The following is a 20,330-nucleotide window of genomic DNA, read 5'->3' on the forward strand; positions in this document are numbered from 1 at the left end:
GAGTGAAGGTAGATTTATTCAGAGAGAGACACTAAAAGGCAAGAGAAAGGCCACGAGGTGTGGGGGCTGGGTGCTCAGATTAAAAGTAGGTACACACTCCATAGACAGATTGTGGACCGTCTCCGAAGAGGGAGAGAGAGGGTGGCCCAGAAGACTTTAAATAGTAATTTACTATTGCACCTTTCTATTAATCTTTTAAAAAAAAGGGGAAAACATTTACATTAATTCCATCATTCTTAATTGAATAACTAAAAAAACCCACCTTGACACAACCATAACAATGTGCTAGGGTCCAGGCAATCTTATAATCATAAGCCTTGGAAAACTGAACAAAGACCAATTTCTTTCACTTAACAGAAAAAAAAATTATTGTTATTTTATCAATAACAATTTAATCAGTGATTAGCTAAAATTTCCATTCTTTTTATAATTGCGAGGATAACGTAACTATTTTGGTTCCTTTAATTCTAGGAATGCCTGAGTAGTATCTTCATCCATCACCCTGACTATCATGATAGGTTGTAATAATTTTAATCTTCTCTCTCAAAGGCCTGAGCTGACCTTGGACAAGTCCTTTTTGTCATCTCAGGCCCTCAGGTGTCTTTTGTGAACTGAAGTGGTAGCACTTGGCAATAACCATGGTTGGTCCCAAAGATTTGCTCATTCTAAAAATATACTGGGTACATACTGTGCGATAAGCACTGGGGCATATAAAAGTAATAATTTACCACCATATAGGATAGAAAGTTTACCACACAAAAAAATCACCAGGGAATCGTGCAGTATGATGAGAATTAACTGTGCAGCCTTACTTACTGCAATTGCAAAGTCCCTTTCTGTTAAATTTATAACAAAATGTACTTACTATAAAAATACCGATTTCCTAGAATCACAAACTGTTAGAACCAGAAGAAGTCTCATTTCATCTAATGTAACATAACATTTCTGCTTTGTTGAAAAGAACTGAGACTCAGAAATACATCAACTTTGCTCAAGGTATGATTTACAAAAAAATGAATGGTAGGGAAGCTTTAAAAAATAACTACAATTTCCCTTAAATATTGCCAAGTAAAACTTTTTTTAAGCCTTTTTTGGAAGTATGGGGAGAAGGTAATTAAGTTTATTTATTTATTTATTAAAAAAAAATTAATGGAGGGACTGAGGATTAAACCCAGGACCTCAATGCATGCTAAGCACTTGCTTTACTACTGAGCTCTACCCTACCTTCAAGAAAAGCTCATTTTTAATATCACAGAATTTTAAATAGGACTTTTAAAGTTCAGTTTGTCTTCTTAAATGTTTCCAAGACTTCGAAGTATTTGAAAAGCTTTGTCTTCAAAACTAAGTTCTTTCTGTGTGAGCAATCTAAGTTGGTGCAGAGAATAACAAGTATGCTTGTGAAGCTACATTAATTGGTCATACCTACCGAAAAAAAAAAAGTTTAACAAGTTCCTGCTGAGAGCATACATTTATTAGACTTATTAGTTTAGCAAAATAATAGTAATATTAATTTAAAGCAACCGTGGCAGGTGGTAAGATAACAAGAGAGTAGAGGACATGGGGCAATGGTCAAACCCTTCCCAAGTTTCATAAGTTTGATTTCAATTCAACAAGATGCACCTCCACAGGCTGAGTGAGAGAGAACGTTCACAGTTACAGTCAGGGCTGGGAGGTATCTCTAAAGGAACAACTGTGTAGTTAAGCAGTAAAATAAAGTCCATCTAGCTTCCGGTAGCGCCTCTAATTAATTTCAGAATCATTTTGAAATTCAAGTACTATTTAAATCAAATATTCACCCCAACTTAGAGAATTTGGTGACCATACATCACCACTTTGTCCTGATACTGTTTTCAGATGGAAGTCTGAGAAACTAGTGTGCATTAACCTCACAATTTATTAACTGTCAAAGTTCAGGATGGGTCATTACTTGGCTAGATTCTGCAAATACCATCTTGACGTGTTAATAGCCCCTAGTAAGCAACAGGCTCTTCATGATCTATGCGGTTAAGTTGAAAAGGTGGATAAACTGTCACAATCTACTCATTTGTTCATTTCTGTCAAGTACTGGCTGGTTCTAGATACAACCCAGACCACTGAAGCATCCACTTATCTTTCAGCAAGCTTTGACAGTCTTTAATTTTAAAAGCCACAACTTCTTAAAATTCATAGACAATTAAACTATATATAAGATCCTTAAAAAGAAAGATGTTTTAAAGATGGTGCACGATTCATTTCATAATGTGTGCAAAGGAAATAAATGTTTCATTTAAAATACACTTTAAATTTAGGAGCTAAGGATGTTTTCAAGTACTTTCATTAACTTTGAAATTCTTTTTGGTCTTCTACTTCCACTGCAATTAAATGCGTATGGCAGATAACCTCACTTCAGGTTTTATTTTCAGTGCTTATATTCTATTACTAATTGCAAATATAAAACAATACTATTAAGGACTACCCCAACAAATGTATTAATTTTGAACTTTGGAAAGTTTAAAATTATTCAGTATTTCTGCATCAAATATGTGATTTAATAGGGTGATCCAAGCATCATGTCAAAGAGCAACTTAGAGAAAATTTAAGTGTCTTTCCAATTTTTTTAATAAAAAACATTTTTGCTGCATCCATTTTTTTTCTGCATGCATACTTGAAGACCATATTATTTGTCAAGGTCAATAACATTTTATTTGAAGCCTTAATGACTTTGTGTAAATTAATGCGAAAAGTAAATCTATTGCAGAGAAATTTATTTATCGATATATCTTCCTAAGTGGTTAATCTCCCCAATATTTGTAATATTTTATGCAATATTCTGTGCTAGGTCCAGCATCTAGTTGTAGGCAGTCAATAAATACTAGTGGAATAAGTGGAAAAATAATATTAAAGTCTCAGAAACTTGGTAAATCCCTTGTGAGTGAAAAAAAGAATATTAAGAAATTACTCATTATTTGCTTTAAAGTAAGTATGTCTTAGGCTCACTCATGTTAATATTCTAACAATCAGTGGTTCTCAGGTGGTTTCTGTTTTTAAAGCATGCAGTTCCCCTTTTAAATATTTATATACTTTGCATTTATATGAAAGATTTGCTAGATTGTAATACTACTAATCAATATCTGTCAAGAAAATAAATTACTAAAGCTACAATTAATTTTGGTTTTTACTGATTTTACAAAAGGGATAATTTTATAAATATTTTTTAAATATTTGAAAATTTGAACTAATTTTTGGATTACCCCTATTTACTCCAAATAATAAATGGAGAATATATAAATTTGGGTCTATCAATTATTTAGTCTACAGACAATGATGGGTAAATATAAGATACCAGCGGCTCCCTGCAATAATTTCAGCCTGCCAAGTTCCTAGCTTCAGGTTGGGTTCCACTGACCCAAGGAAAATAAATAATATAAATATAAAACAAGACTCTCATTTCTCCACAAGGGCATCAAGCTCTCTGAACTCTGACCTCCTATAGATATCCTGGATTTCCAACACCTCGCATAGCATCTGATGCATAATCAGAACTCAATCCGCGTTTATTGCATGAATAAATAAATTCTTGGATTCCACTAACTGGCAGATGTCTAGAAATTCATTATCCATCACTTCCTCAAATTACTCCACTGACAGAATATTTTTTTTGTTTTAGTAGTTGATGTGTATTCCTACACAAAGCATCTGTTGGAATCTGAGTATGGGTGTAAGAGGGGCATTTTGAGGCAATCTCTGCATGCTGTACATGTGTCTTTGCAACACCTGCTTCACAAAAAGAAGACTTCTGGGAAATGCCCTCTTTAAAGAGAAAGTAACTGCTGAGGGTCAAACTGCTTTTTATAAATGATCCTGTCATGGAGGAACCCTGGCCCTAGCAGGTTTCACAGGTAATTTCTCATTCAACGCCGAAAGCCCCTATTTCTAGAATTAGGAAGAAAGGACTGTGGAGATCTAGCCCCATGAAAGTTTTTCTAAATCCAAAAGTCTTGAAAACAAAGAAAAGACAATGAGAGAAGGAGAATCTTTAGTACATTGTGAGGAGTTTGCAGCAAAGACATACACACCAGCACACACACACACAGAGGCTGAGATCATCCATCCTCCAGAAGGAAGATACATGACAGATAAGCAGCAGCAGTAAATGGTTAAACAAATGTTTGGAGAGGAGTACCCGGCATTTAATGAGTTATTTTAGATTCTGGTTGTATAAATAAAATGGGCACGAAACTTTCCCATCCAGAGTCTCATCCTCAACTTGTGTTGAGGAGAAGCAACTTATCATGGGGCATCTAAGTGCCTCACAGATGAGTAACGTCAACTGACTGTTGAACAAACACCAGGAAAGTAGTACTTGCCCCTCAGAAAAACAATTCGGATGTGGGCTGATGTGAGCAAGTGAGTGATGACTGCAGAGACACCTGCCAGGGTGTGTCCTGATGAGGCAATGGTGGAGGGAAGAGTGGAAGATAACCCACAAGGTGTACCATCCCTTTGCAGCCCACTCCGCAGCAGAAAACGGAAGCTCACCCATGTCTCCTCTCGGAGTCAAAATAAAACACAGCCGGTCACAGCAGAGCTAACCCAAAAAACAATCACTTGCCAAATTCTGTCTCTTTCAACTCTCCAGGCTTTGGCTGTTTGTGACTGTGACATAAAGTGTCCTCTAGGATGAGGCACTGGCCACCCCCCTTCCCACGTCCTTCTCCGTCTCCCAACATCCTCCACATCCCTGACATCAAGATGCACCTCAAATGTTGACTCCTCTGTGAAGACCCCTCTCACTCGTTAAAGAAGGTTTGTGTTCTCTCTCTGCTTTTCTCCTGGAGAATTTTGTGCAAACTTCTGTTACAGAAGTTGTCATGTGACATTTTAATTCCTTTTTACCTGCATATAATCTTTCAGTGGACCGTGTTAGTTAACAGCACACATCCCTTATACCCTCAGATCCTGGCCCAACGTGTGCCCCGTGAATCCTTGCTGATGCTTCAGTGCCCGTGAGTATAGCCCTCCCTGAGCCCCTGGCAGCCTCCGCGGAGGTGCTCCAGTTGGCCCCGGCACCCCCTCCGGTGGGCAGCAAGGTTAGCACTACCTCTTGTCCCTCTTGTGTTCTCAAGGATCCTTAAAGCCATGTCTCCAGCATCTTCAGGATTCTTAAATAGTGAGGCTGAGATTATGCAAAGAGAGAGAGAAGAACTACTTAAGTATCTTGAATAAAATAAAGACCAGGAGGCAACGTTCCGGGATTTGGGAAAGTTTTATCAACAGGCTCAGATGACTTCCCACAGGACCACTCATAACCTGGCTCCTGCTTGTTTCTGGTTTCATCTCTCACCCCTTCCCTTAACAGGCCTCATTTCATCTCTATTAAGCTAACTCACCACGACTTCTCATGCCCTCATTTAATCCCCACAAACCCTTGCCTATTATACAGATGTCATTATCTCCATTTCTCAAATGAGAAAACTGAGACTTAAAGACACTGACTGATTTGGCCACAGTCACACAGGAAGATCCAGGATTTGATCTCAGTTTGACTCCAAAATTTGTCTTCTCTCCTTCTACGTCAAGCAGTTCTCCTTATTAACAGAAACATTCAGATTGTTCTCCATTGCTGAAAAGGCCAGAAACTGGCAATAGCAAACCACAGAATACCCCCAGGATCGCTGCGTCTCTACTCATTTGGTTAACAGTTGTGATACATGCACCATGACAACACAGGAATGAATTCTTATTAACTAAGCTTCTATATCAGAGGCTTTCAAATGTTAAGATACATCCAACCCACTTTGGACACTTACTAAAAATAGAGTTATCTGGGTCCCCCTCTCTAGAAATGCAAACTTAGTAAATATACAGTAAGGCCCAAGAATCAGTATTTTAAGAACATTTTGAGACAGTTTTCATTACACTTTATTTGATGTGCAAGGCATCAAACTTAACAATTCTGAACAGAAGTAAGTATGCTTGACGGTAAAAACTTTCCTAAGATCTTACAGTTACTCCTCGACATAATTCATCTGAGATAAGAGCTGATGAGATAATACTGACACTAGGTTTCTGATAGAATTGGGCATTTTTCTTATACTTACTTCTCAATCAGTATCTCTGAACGTATGCAGATTTTCCTGGGTGTTTTTCTCACTGACTCTTAAGTCCACAATTTTGTGACTCATAATATACTAGTTTGACTGCTTGGATGTGCAGTTCCAGAGGTTAGTCATCAGCATCTTATAGTACTTAGTTGATTGTATCACGGAGTTTTGATGATGTTTGCAGTTGCTTGAGTTGAAAAACCCTCCCAAGAACCAGACCCATGTTTTAAAAACCTGTTCCCAGGTTTCCTGCAGTTAACTTTGTCCTAATTGCCAAAAAATATGCACTGCTCACTGACTTCAACTGCAAATTTATCCTTAAAATCCCCAGTGGTACAAAAACGAAAAAAAAAAAATCACTGCTTGAGATCATGTGTTGAGAAAACAAATACAACAGATACTAAATACTTTTCAAGATGTTGTGATGGAAGTAACTGTGGAAGATTGAGTCTAGAACAATGCTGTAAGAATTAAGGTGCTAGAATTTCTGAAAAATAGGGCTTTAATTCCATCTAACTTAGGAGTCCCAGGCAATGCTAGGGAAACAGAGGGAGGAAGACACGCTCCTCAACTTTAAGGAGGTTTTAATTTCTTAGGAAGCAAGTATAAATATCTAGAGTGCAATTCACACCATCATAAATACCAGTTCCTATGGCCATACCCTAAGCCTTGGGAAACTGTTCTACCTCTAACAGATAAATTCTGATATATGAAAGTTTAGCACCACAACCTACTATCTTTCCATAAATGTCATTCCTTTCTCCTAATACATATATCTTTGACCTCCTTGAGACCTCCAGAACCTTATACCCTGCATTTCTTCAAAATTAATCACTCAAGGGACCTATTCCTCACTCCCTTCCTCCCTTTCCAGAATATACTCCACAGTCGTTTTGGATCCCCGTGTCAATACCTGCCTTCACATTATTCTAGGTGACTCTGGAATTCACCAATAATCACCTATTTTCAAATTTTTTGGCTTCTTCTTAGTATTTACCATTATCTTCTCAGATCTTTCAACAAAGTTTGAAATACACATTCCTTCTTCTTGAAACTCCCTGTTGCTTTCATTCATTCAGTTATTAATCTAAAAATATTTATTGGGCACTTTCATGTGCTAGGTTCCAGGAATACAATTTTGAACAACGACAACAACAAAAATGCCCCTGTTCTCATGGATAGAACAGTCTAGTGGTGAAGACAGAGAGTAACAATCACACAAGTACTTGTACACTTGCACGTATGATACCTGCAAGGGAGAGGATGTACGAGGGCCCTGCAAGCTCCTTATGAGTAGCATGTGGTGCGAGATGAGACTGGAGCGTAGCCAAGTGTCAGACAGGTCAGGACTTTGTCGCCTAGACTAAAAACTTTTGCTCCCCTTTCGGCTAAAAGTCAATGAATGTTTTAAAAACACATTTATAAACTTGGGTTTTTGCTCTTGAAAATACCATTTCCAGCACTAGTGTAGTAAACATATTGAAGGCTAGCCAGAGTGAATGCAGACCTGGTAGGAAGTTGCAACAAAAATCTGGATGAGGGACAATAATCACTTGACTAAGGCAATGATGGAGAGAAGGGAATGAATTTGAGAAATATTTTAGACGCAAAATCAATAGAATTTGGTGACAGATTGGAAATGGAAGGTTAAGAATAAAAAGGTGTCAATAATATCTCTTGAGCTTCAGTCTTGAACAATTAGATAGATGATGGTCTTATTGCCTGGGAAGGGACACTGGTCAAGAGAAAGAGCATGAGTTTTCAACATGCTGAGTCTGAGCTGTATTTCAAACTTCCAAAAAGGGATGTCAAACAGGCATTTGGATGTGTAAGTCTGAAGTTCAGAGTAAAAAGGGCCTGGACTGTGTAGATCTACCTGCAGGTTTTTATTGCATGACACCAATCCAGCTACAGATGGGGAAAAGGAACGTAGGACCAAGCCTCAGAAAACAATGCGTCGAATGGGCTAAATTTAGAGACTAGAAATTGTTGCATTAAAGTGCATGTCAATTTAAATTTTTGTTAGCTATGGTCAAATCACCTTCCTAAAACATTTTACCAACCTGAACTTCCGCTTTCAGTCAAGGAGATGATTTCCTATTTTCTCACCTCCTCCCCAGCAATGGGCATTGTCTACTGTTTTTGTTATCAAACACTAATCTGATCAGTGACATATTTTTACTTACTTTTCTTTCTGTTATTTGTATATCTAATTCTGACTAAGGTTGAGCATCTTCTGCCTATTAATAATTTTATGTCCTTTTAAGTGAAAAGATCTACTTATGTCCTTTGCCTATTTTTCTTTGGGGTTGTCAACTTTTTTCTTACAGATATGCAAGAGCTCACTATACATTATGGGAACCGAACTTTGCTACACAGGTAAAAAATATTTTATTCTTGCTTACCCTTCTCTTTCTTCATTATGCTTATTTGCTATATTCACATTTTCATTTTTATATTGCTAAAATGCATCAGTCTTTAACTGTATGGGTTTAGATAGATATTCCCCACTTCAAAGTATTTTACTTTGCTCTTTTCTTCTACGACTGGATTCCTTTACATTTAAATCTTTTCTCCACCTAGAATTTTTTCTGGTATAAGGTGCAGGTTAATTTTGTTCTAAGTGTCTGGCCACCTGCCTCAACACCATCTTTTGAATTGTGTACATTTTCTCAGTGATCTGAGAAGCCATCTGTATTCCAGACTAGGGATCTTTGTAACTATACATTAAACCTATTCCTGAAATTTTTAATTTACTTCATTGGTGTTTTTATTCATTTTCCAGTTCCAAAATGTGTTAATTACTGTAGCACTATGTTTAATATCTTAGCAGACCTGACTTTACTCATTACTGAACTTTTCATATACTAGAATTTAAATTTCTATTCTTGATTATTTGTTATTCTATATGAATATGGAATCATTTTGTCAAATTCCACAAAAAAGAATTTTGGGTATTTTTTTAAATTATATTGTCTTTTTGCACAAAAACAAGGTATGTTTATTGATTCGTGTCTTCATTTCCCTCAGGAAAGCTTTAAAGTTTTCATCATGCAAGTTCTATACATTTCTTCTCTGCTTCGTTATGAAGTAGTTTATATTTATAGTTGCTACTATAAACAAGTACATTCTAACTAACTGATAATTATTTAAATTACTGAATTTTGTTACTAATTAGGTACTCAGCCACCTTAATAAATTTTCATGTTGCTTGCAGTAATTTTTTTATTGATTCTCTAGGAATTCCCATGTAGAAAAATGTACGATCTGTGAATAATCATAATTTTAACTTCCTTTCAATATTTATACTTGGCTATTACTTCCAGAAAATATTATGTAATAGTGGAATTATTTTTCTGATTAAAAAAAAGCGTTTACCATTTTACCCTAAGCATAATGATAGATTTTTCTATGAAACATCATTTTTATCACATTAATGATCATTTCATTTCTTTATAGTTCATTCTTTCATTTAAAAATAGCTGATAAATTACATCAAGCTTTTTTAAGCACCTTTGGAAGTTATTTTTCTGAGTGGTTACAATGGTTAAATACTATAACAGATTTTTTTTAACATTCAACCACTTACCTTCCTAAACAGAATTCCAATAGGCTTAACTTATTCTTTTAATGTGATTCCCAGATTCATATGTCAGTATATTATTTCAAACTTCAGCAACTTTACTAGTGAATAATATTTTCCCATTTGGTTTTGTTGTTCTTGTTGATTCTTGCTTTTGTTGTCTTTGTCTAACTTGTTTTCAGAATCACATTTTCATAATCTGCCAATGACTAAAGATACAAATTCATAATCTGTCAATGACCAAAGATATAAATTAAAATCTCAGTTCTGTCTCTTTCCCTTGCATTGTTTTCCTTTGAGCATGGTATGCTATTTTTTGATGCACAAGTGTTCATGACAATGACATTTTCACTATATTATATATTATCTCCTTTAAGAATGTTTGTCTTTAATTAAATTTTATCAATAATATATGCTACTCCTGCTTTTTGTTTGTATATATTGGTGCTAAAAATATTTAGAAGACTGGACATTAAAAACATGATATTTTCTAGAGTTTAAAATGCCCCAAATCAAGTATTTTTCAGTTGTCTCATAAAGTGCCCTTGTTATTCTTCATTGCCATTGGATGTTCTATGATCCAGTTAAGAATCAAATACTGTGTTGAGTCTTGATGTGCCTTTAGTTTCCTTTAATCTAATACAATCCCCCACTATATTTTGTATATCATAACACTGACAATTTTTTAAAAATTCAGGTCATTTTATTATAGAGTATGCCAAAATTGAGATTTTTCTGATCATTTTCTCATTTGAATATTTGAGTTAAACATTTTGGAAAACTATACTACATGGGTGACATTATATAGTTTTGACTTCATCATGTAAGGAGATGCATGTTTTCAGTTTATTCCATTTTTGGCAATGCTTAGTTTTGATCCATTGGTGAGACGGTGTGATATTTTGAAACCATGTAAATACTGGGCTTCCCAGCAAAGCTTCACTCATATAGCCCAGCAAAGCTTCACTCAATAGTATTACCACCAACTGATGATCTTTACCTGAATCATTTATTATGTTGCTAGGTACAATGTTAAAATTTTCTAATTCTACTATTTTCTCTATATTGATTAGCTGACAATCTTCCCTAAAGAAGAGCCTACTCTTCACCATCACTGTCCCTTCTGAAGAACACTGTGGACCCATGCATTCTTTTTTTTTTCCATTGTGTCATAGCTCATTAGCATCATTACTGTTTTTGATGGTTTTTGCACCAAGGACACTAAACTATGATCATTTAGCAGAAGTCTTTGTTATTAGGAGATACATACGGTAGTATTTAGAAATGGAGTGTCATGATATATGCAACTTTCAAATTATTCAAAACATACAAGTACACAAACTGTACAAAAGATACCCAAGAAGTTTGTTTGTAAATAAACAGAGAGCTAATGTGGCAAAATATTATACATTTTATGACTGGATAAAGGTTTGATTTTTTTTAAGGAAAAAAGGAGAAAAAAAAACACAAACAAAATATTAAAAGCTGATAAGTTCTTACACCAAACCTCAGATAGATTCCTTTTTCTTCCATTGTCCCCAATTTCAAAAGGAGGGGAGTGTTCCCCTCCAGTCCCCATCACTTTTTTCCTCCACCCCCATTAAATCTGCCACCTGGTACTGTCTGTTTTACCTCCTGTCATACTTCTGTCTCCCTTTCCCTTCCCACTGAAACCACACTATTCCAGGTTCATTACCTAAACCATTATGGTGGTCTCCAAATTCATCTCTCTCTCTCTCTACTGTCTTTTCTTTATCCATTTGCCACAAAGCTTCCAGGACAAATTCCTTAAGCACAATTTTGACTAGGTCAGTACCTTGCTCAGAAGCCCACCATGGTTCTCTGTCTGCCGTAGAATCCCATCCAAATTCCTCAGCAGGGCATTCAAAGTCTTCCACATTCTGTTAACTCAGCCCTGCTCCCTCTAACAATACAGGTAGTGTACTTAGGTCCAATTGGACTCCTTGTTGGCCTGAAAAATACATATTCCTTTCTGCCTTCTTTCCCATCTACATCTTCACCTGAAAACTTCAAAATCTACCTCTTCTGTGAAGTGCTCTCCAATTCCCTTAATGTGGAAATTATTTCCTTTCTGCAGGACTCAGAACACTAGAGGCCTTTCCTGTTGCACATACATCAATGTGCCTTATTGTAATAGAGACAAGCCTCATCACCCTTTTGAGATCCAGTCACAATTCTCATAGACTGTACACACACCCCTAAATGGAAAACAGTCTAGACAGATATCAATGGATATATTACTCTGAAACATACTGATGTCACTATCATCATCAAAAGCAGGGTCTTCAAAACTGAAAGGCAATGGTGGAAAATCTTAAAACCATGGAAGATGATTGCAATTTGTTTGCACCAGATACACTAAATAGCCTGGAGACATAAATTTGCCTCCAATTCGCTTAAGACTTCCCTCAGCAGAGAAAAAGAACTGAGTAGATTTAATTAGAGGGAGCTGAATTGATAAAGAACAGGAGTTAAGGCTTAAAATAAGACAGAAGATAATAAAAGCAATGAAGCTTCAACCTTTCTGCACCGGGCCATATGGTAACCACTGGCCACATGTGGTTATTTAAATTTAAATAAAGTTAAAAATTCAGTTCCTTAGTCATATTAGTTACATTTCAAGTGATCAATAGCCACCTATGGTTAGTGGCTACCATATTGGATAGCACAGATAGAGAACCTTTCCACAGTTCAGAAAGTTGTCTACTGGACAACGCTGTTCTAAGGACAGTAAGATGAGCAGGAAAGAGAAAAAGGCAGAGAAAGAGCTGAAGGAGGAGGGATAGTGTCTCATACACTTCCTTTCCCATTTGTTACTTAATGTCACTAGTCCTCATGTGACAATTAAGATGCCACGGTTCTGCAACACTGGGGTTCTGCCAACGCCTCTCCAGAAAGCTGCTGGAGAGACTGCTGCCTTATGAATACTGGTTGGTTGGCTGGTTGGGACTGTTGGAGCAGGGCACTGCGTTAGGGGTGGAGCTGGGCTGGGTGTAGGGAAGAGTCATTCCACAGACAAAGAGGGCCGGTGCACACCTTAGTACCATGCCCAGAATTCAGGGTGAATAAAACGCTCACTTGCCACTGGAAAGCTTGCAAGAGTAGGTTCTTTAATCTCTAGTACCCAGTGTGTCTTCAGTCATTCATGGTCATACAGTTAACATACTGATACATTGCCCAGACTAAGTCATAGGTCACTACTCACACTCTATCTTACTCGACTAATGAGAAATTTGGCCTGATCATCTCCTTTTATTTTATTTATTCACCTCAACCAATTTCTATCATAAGTACTCTTCACCACAAGAAGTATAGGCAGCCTATCTCCTTCCCTCTAAGCTCTAATGAATAGCATGAAATTTCAAACCAACGTTGAGTTGCCTTCTCTGCCACACGCCTTTCGTGAAATGACAGCATCCTGTAGAGCCCCTGACCCTCAGAGATATCTATCCTTTCTGGGAGCATTTTTAACATCCTTTTGACCATAATCAACATCTTATCAGCTAGATCTCTTGTTTCAGACTTCCCTTTCAAGCCCCACAGTCTTCCTGCCACGGCACAATATTTATACTAGACATTGCCAGGTGAAGAGGAGAGAATCTTTAGGACACTTCCCAGCGCCGCCTTGTGAGATTCACTCTTTTCACAAACTTCAGAGCTGCATTCAGTTTCCTATCTGCATGTGTGGGCAGCCTTTTCAGCGTATTGCCTGTACTCTAATTGGCTCGCTATGCAGCTTCTTGGCTCTGTGCTTGGGAATTGTCGACTTTTAACCCACCTCACCTGAAGAGCAGCTTTTTCTGTTTCCATTAGTATTACAGGCTCTGATCCTCATTTTTAAAATTATCAACAGGATTTTAATTGGTGGTTTTGACTGTTTACTTTTAATCTGACTTGGTGATATTTTTAATTTTGTTTTACTGTATTTGAAAAGGACAGAACCTTAAAGAGAGAAAAACAATTGGGGAAAGAAGATATTTATTTAGAGAGAAAACAGAGCCTTCCCTGGACTTAGGCTGGTCACTTAAAAGGAACTGTGACTTATACAAGGAACCTATAACTGTAAGTATCATAGTTTTGCTAGTTTGAATTAATGCTTTAAAAAAAATCCTCACTTACTATTAGTACATTTTCTGTCTCTCAAAAAACAACTTAGAAAATGACTGAATGTTTCCTAATATCCACTGAAATGGAAAGTTTATAATTTTCTAATGTGACCTGAAGGTCTGGCCATAAGCAGAGGCCAGATAATCCTCTTAGAATATATAAACATCCCAACTACGCCTGCTTTTTTAATACAGGAAGACGCTAAACAGCCTGAATAAAGCACAGGGTGAGAAGTCCCTATCTGCCGTCCAGCTCTCCACACTCCTGGTCGTTTTAAATGCCCGCCACTGAAAACCTTCAGCAAGGGAGTGAATCTCCTGTGTCCCACGGAGAGCTGCCTTTCAGCTGGAAGAGGGTGTGTCCCTAAGCTTTTACCTGGGAGCAACGATGATCTTGTTAAGCATTTCAGGGAGACCAGCCCAAGTTTTTAGGGTGGGGATCTGGACAGGTTATACGTACCTTCAGTCCTGCTCCCAGAGAAGGCAGAAACACCTCAAAGCCTGCATGTAAGAACATCTACTGAGAAATTATTTTAAGCAGACACCAGCTGAGTGGGGGGAAGAAAAAGAACAGAGAAGAACAGACAAAACTCCCTCGGTCTTGGATGTAAGAGAACCCAGCAGCGATGAACTGGCACTTCTTCAGAACAGCTTCAGTGCTGTTCATTTGTCTGGTAAGTGGATTCTGTTAAAAACTCTCCATAATCATTCTCACTGTAAACAAGTGAGAACTTTTAAGAAAATGTTATCTCGTGTTATTGCTAACCAGAACCCATTAAAAGTTTAATGTTAATGAGAAGGCGATTTTTATGAATTGGATTTTAAAATAGTGCTCCTTTCCTTAATTGAAGACTCGGGATCATATTCATGCATCAGCGTCAACACATCATATCACATCTCTGACATCGAAGTCATTGCTAAGTCACGTCGGGAAAATACTGAATTTGGGAAAGTCTGATCACTACTTAATAGCATTTTGCTGTTCAAATTCTCTTTTGTCGGCGGGCTTTGAAAACTAATACCATAGGTGTGTCCTGATTTTTTAACTAAACATTTTCCTATATTTTTTGTATCTTTGCCGGTAGATTCACTATACTTTTAAAAACATAAAAATAGGATCCATATATAAATTGAAATCATAGCTGTTTGTGACTGGCTCCACTTCCCAAACAATCTCACTGGCTCCGCAATGTGGTTGGGGGTCCACATTGCTAATATCAGAAGCCTCACACTGCCAAACTGTAATTTTATTTAAAACTTTTTTTTTAATTTCAAAAAGAATGGCAGTATGGGAGATTTATAAATGACATAGTAGGTGAAGGAATGGCTATAATTAAGAAGTAAGCATAATTATTGTGATACCGGTTCTTACTACTGGAAAGTCAGAATGATGTTGATATAAAAGTTGTACATTTGATGCTCAGACAAATGTAACAAAATGCTTTATCACTGCTCCCCTCATTCATTATTAATTTTCTCTTTTTAGAGATGATTCTAAGTGCGACGCCAATGCGTCACATCAATTTCACTTACGTTGACAATTTTAAAATCACAGTAAGGTTAAGACACTCCAAAGAGGCAAATGCCAACTAAATTGCCCTCCAGTTTGGCAGGAGGTAGTGCTGGGGTGCATATTCTTTTCTAGTTGCTTGATTTTTTGAACTGGATTGTTGGGTTTCTACAATAACCACTTAGATCTTTGATCCAAGGTGTGCTGGTTAGTTTGATTCAGTATATTAAGAGAAGCCATAACCACCGGATTTAGTTATCCATGAGCATTGGTAAGCTGCAGCATTCGTTCCAAGCTGCCCTTCAAACATTAGCCTTATTCCATGGGCTGTTTCATGGAGCCTTAGGATCAGTTCATAGCATAACTTGGGACGTGGCAGAGACTAATGAACACCATACAGGATGTCATGTGAACATAGGGGAGCATTTGTTAATTGTGAAATAATCAAATACTTTAATTTTTAATTCCATATACATTTGAACCAATTAAGGCCCATCACAGTGTCAGTGGATTGAAGTTTACTCACTTGCTTATGTACTTTTACTGAATCTATAAGAGACCTTATTTTTAATTTTTATGATTATTTCTAATTAATGACAGCCTATAAACTTTCTTTAAACAGCCATTTTCTAATTAGTCATTCTTCAGTACAATGTGTCATTTTATCAAAATTATGTGTCCTCGTTGAACTTCCCCTCTTTGCAGAGGGGTTTCCAGGCATTTGTACTTCATTTTCCAAGTCTGGATAGTTTTTGTTTGTTTGGATTGTTTGGCTGGTTGGTTGGGTTTTGCCATATTTTACTTTGGAATCAATCACAAGTTTCTCATATGCCTTATGCAAATTATTTCTCAAAGCACTTATTTTATAAATATTTGAAGTATTTCCTTTCATGTTATTGTAACTTTTTTTGTGTGTGTAAAACATTTCACTTTCTAAGGTTTAGAAAAATCACAATTTATTTTTACTACTGATTTTATCAGATTATTTGGATAAATGTCCTTTGGAGTTATCCAATTTATTTTTGCTTTAAATTACTTTTTTTTTTCCTGAAAATTAACCACCACCATAGCAAACTCTCCCATTTACCTTTCTGCTGGCCTTAGTCTGAGCAATTTTATGATGTAAAGTCTTTGAATTCTTTTCTGCTCAAAGTTGGTAAGTGAAAATCTACATTAGGGAGGATATCTCAACAATTTTGGAGATCTAATTTAGTATTTAAACTGGTAGTATATTTAATGCAAATCCATTTTTGAGCAGGGCAGCCGTGTATTTACAAGTATGTTGTGTAGTCTGCTCAATGTACCTGCGAGTTTTAGACGTTGTTCAAATGAGTGGGTTAGACCAGGGAGAACAGAGCTGAAGAACCTGCTCTTACTGAGTCCAAGATTGCCACACTACTCCATTATTTAGACAAGTTGCCTGGACACACAATCGCTTACAGCTGTTATAACACTGCAAGCCAAGTAAACGTTAGTGATTCTGCACTTATTTTTCTTTCTTTTCTGTTTCCATGAAATTAGTGTGTGTGTGTTTGGTGGTGGAGGGGTAGAATGAATTCTAGGGCAGAAAACAATGTTACCTTTGCACCAAATATAAGGAAACTCTGTGAACGGTTGTGACAATGGTATAAGGTGAATTTGGGAAAGCAAAACAGAACTAGTAGAAGTTTTATAGTGCTAATGATTCCTAAAACTTACTTGCAACTTAGCCAGGTCCAATCAGTCAACTCAAATCAATGCAAATCTCAAGGTGTCTTTTTCTACAAAGGCCAACTTCTGCAGCTTATACTCAAAGAACAAATAAACCTATCTTCATCTATTGCCAAGAATAATTGATTTGTTCAGTTCATCTTGCCAGCCTAGCTTCTCCTTTTTTCCATGGTTGATGTTTCCTTTCTTACAAACTCCTTCGGACCACCTGATAATTCCATAAATGAACTCAACTGAAATTAATTTAGGAAATAAGCATTTCTCAGCACCAGGGCTAAAATACAAAGAATATACTATATACTTTATGACATAGTTCATCAACTTTTGTGAACCAGACATCTTAAATTCGCATAATTATGTTCACTGATGTCTAAAGCAAAAGAAGAACAAACATACTAGTACAGACCAATCAGAAGACAAGCCAAAGAGAGGATTCTTTACATTTTCTTGTGCACGTAGTATAATGATATATATTATAGATACCAGAATTTCAGTACAATATTTTAGAGAAAATGAAAGCAATATTTTTGTTCACCTGTCTGTCAAATTTACAAACTGTATTTAAACAAAATCATTTCCACTTACATGATGCTCTCAACAGCTTTGGGATTTCGGTGCAGATTTCGGAACAGCATCTTCTTTCACCTTTATGAAAACAGAGTACAAATTTGTCATCATTTAATTGGCTTGCATTGCCACAGAGTAAAATCATTATTCCATGCCTGATTTAGGTAATAAAAAAAAAAAAAACCTAAAGAACTAGGAAATGCTATCTTGATAAATCTCAAGGCTTGGCCCCCAAGAGACAAGATTTACCTGCATAACAAAGCTCATGAATCTTGAAAAACAACACTCTGTCTATACCCAGAGCACTTAATTTCTGATAACGCTTTTCTCCACTACACACGCTTCAAGGACATTGACACTGAGTATCCTTGTGTCTTTACAGGCATTGCCTAACATACAAGCAGGACGCAGACTCAGTACTGCAATTAGACTTACCGTGCCCCCCTCAGCGAGGGGGCACCCTTACACAGCGCCAGGTCATGCCACCCTAGCTGGTTATGCTTGGCATGCAAAGTCCTTTAATGGACGTAGGCAGGCCAAAGTGTTCTAAATGCCACTGGCTGCTGGTTCATGCTCTCAGTTGGTCTATGAGCACAGAGCACAGCCTCCTACCCTTGTCTAATAAAAACCACATCTTCCCAAATTAATGGCTGCATGCTGCTCATAAAACTACTTGACTGCAAGTTATCTGAGGGCAGGTCCTGTGTCCAACTCACTTTTGTGTCCTTCATAGTACCTTGCACGAGTGCAGGGTTGCTCATTACATGTCTAATCACACAAAGTAGAAGCATCAGAAGAGAATTTTTGGATAGTTTATATTTTTCTTCCCTCACATACTCCAAAAAATCATCACAGTATTAAACATGGAAATAATCATGTTGAATTTCCTAACACCTATTTTTATGATGTAGTATTACATTTACTTTACATTTAATCTAAGGTTGACTGTAATATTTTTAAGGCTTAAGTTCTTCAAAAGTTTTAATCCAGCCCTGGATACACATTTGATATTTATTTGTCAAATAAGTAAATCAACCAAGAAATAAGAGAAATGACCTAACAAAGTGTTGTCAACTTCAGACTGATCGCTAGCTATTGTCCACGCAACACAAAGAAAAGACAAAACAGGAGGTTTTTAAAAGAAGCAAATTATTATATTTTAGCTTTATCTCAGGTTCATCCTTGTGATGTACATAATAGTTAAACACATTAGAATCCGATGCTTAAAAACTGCCAAGTGACTGTGGAAGACCACCTTACAATTATTAAATGCAAGAGGTTTTCCTTACAAAAATTTCCTATTACTTTCAATACCAAATTTATTACATGCAAGGAAATGTAAACCTCAATGCCAAAAGGAAAAAAACTAAAAATGAGTATAATTAGAGAGTCACTGAAATCAGCATGCAATTTTGTGTCTTGTGGCTTAAAAAAAATGTAGATTGGCTCCTAAAATAGAGATAACAGGGAGAACTCACTGAAGATGCACTTTAAGCGAATTATTCACTGCTTTCTCACAATTTTTTAATTGGAAAAGGCTTTAGTCTTATATACACATGGGGAAACTGAGGCACAGAATGGCTCAGTGACTCACCCCGATGCTCATATCCAACGGGAAGAACTGGTTTGTATTCAATCAGCTTGACAACCCTGTCGTCATTGCTAAGTGAATCACAATCTCCACAGAACAGATTCTCAACTTTTTTCAGAATCCAAACTAGTCCCCTAATTGCTCCCAGATAACCTTATCCTTCCCTTAGGGACAAGGTCTAGCTCATTCAGGACACTGTCCTTTAACTTCTCTCTCATAATCAAGTGATTTTAATCCCAACCTTTCCTCTCTTCCCTACTCTCTGCCTTCAAAGTCCTTTCTTTCTGCCTCTTCCCTCCTGCTCTCTCCATCATGACTCCTCCAGCGAGCATTTTCAGTCAGAACCTCTCCTCTTTCAAATCAAAATTTCTTACTCTCCTCCTTCTCCACCTTCAAACACCCATGTCTCCCTCTTCCAAACTGTTTCCTTGGACGCTACATCTAATTCTACCATCACATTTCTCTGTTTTCTTTACCGAGTTCCTTGGCAAAGGGACAATCTTTATGTCCTCTTTCCCTCCATCTTACTCCCCAGTTTCTTTCAGTCAGAAAGAACCTGTTCCATCCAACTGAAAGCATTCTCCTCAAGGCCACAGAAAACCTCAGATTTCCTCAGGATTCACTCTGCTCAACCTTTTAAATCATCTGACACAGTTCACTCCCCATCTGTCTCCCAGTTCTCCCTTCCTTTGACATCCTTGACATTGCATGATATTATCTTCTTATTTTTTCAGCCACTTTTTTTTTTTCTAATCTCTTTTTGTTTCTTGTTTCTTGTCATCGTTCCCAGTTCAATAAACACAGAAATTCCCCTAGTCTCATTCTCATCCACAGCTGTTTCTTTGCTACATTCTTTAGGGATTTCAAATTCTCCCAGGATTTCAACTAACCTACCTGGGCAGACATTCCTCTACCTATCCGGTCTGAACCACCATTGTTCATGGTGCTGAACACTTTCGCCCAGGTGTTTCTCTGGTATCTCAAACTTGATGTGTTCTAACCTGCTACATTCTGCTATTGCCTTGCTCCTGATCTGTCAGTTCAAAACTGCCATCACTTGACTTCCCTCTCTTAACTCCCACATCCCATTGGGTCTAAAGCCCTGCTGATTTCAAGGCTGAAGTATCTCTTCCTTGATCTTTCCCTGTCTGTCCCCACT

General features: G+C 37.1%; 2 protein-coding genes across 6 annotated transcripts in view; one reads left to right on the top strand and one right to left on the bottom strand.

Annotated features, from left to right (window-relative positions):
- The window catches only part of DSC1 (desmocollin 1), a 274,987-nt gene that overhangs the window by 119,998 nt on the left and 134,659 nt on the right, over nucleotides 1–20,330 (bottom strand). For all 5 annotated transcript variants that reach the window (XM_074352204.1, XM_074352203.1, XM_074352202.1 and 2 more), the window contains one exon: nucleotides 17,599–17,658. The gene's annotated coding sequence lies outside the window, so the exon portion shown is untranslated. The remainder of the gene's footprint in view (nucleotides 1–17,598; nucleotides 17,659–20,330) is intronic.
- Nucleotides 13,506–20,330, top strand: part of DSG1 (desmoglein 1) — a 34,476-nt gene continuing 27,651 nt past the window's right edge. Inside the window, exons 1-2 of the mRNA XM_045510355.2 lie at nucleotides 13,506–13,749; nucleotides 13,989–14,467. Of these exons, the coding sequence (XP_045366311.2) occupies nucleotides 14,420–14,467 (48 nt within the window). The 5' untranslated portion in view covers nucleotides 13,506–13,749; nucleotides 13,989–14,419. The remainder of the gene's footprint in view (nucleotides 13,750–13,988; nucleotides 14,468–20,330) is intronic.

Source organism: Camelus bactrianus, chromosome 24 (genome assembly GCF_048773025.1).
Source record: "Camelus bactrianus isolate YW-2024 breed Bactrian camel chromosome 24, ASM4877302v1, whole genome shotgun sequence".
Taxonomy (NCBI): Eukaryota; Metazoa; Chordata; class Mammalia; order Artiodactyla; family Camelidae; genus Camelus; species Camelus bactrianus.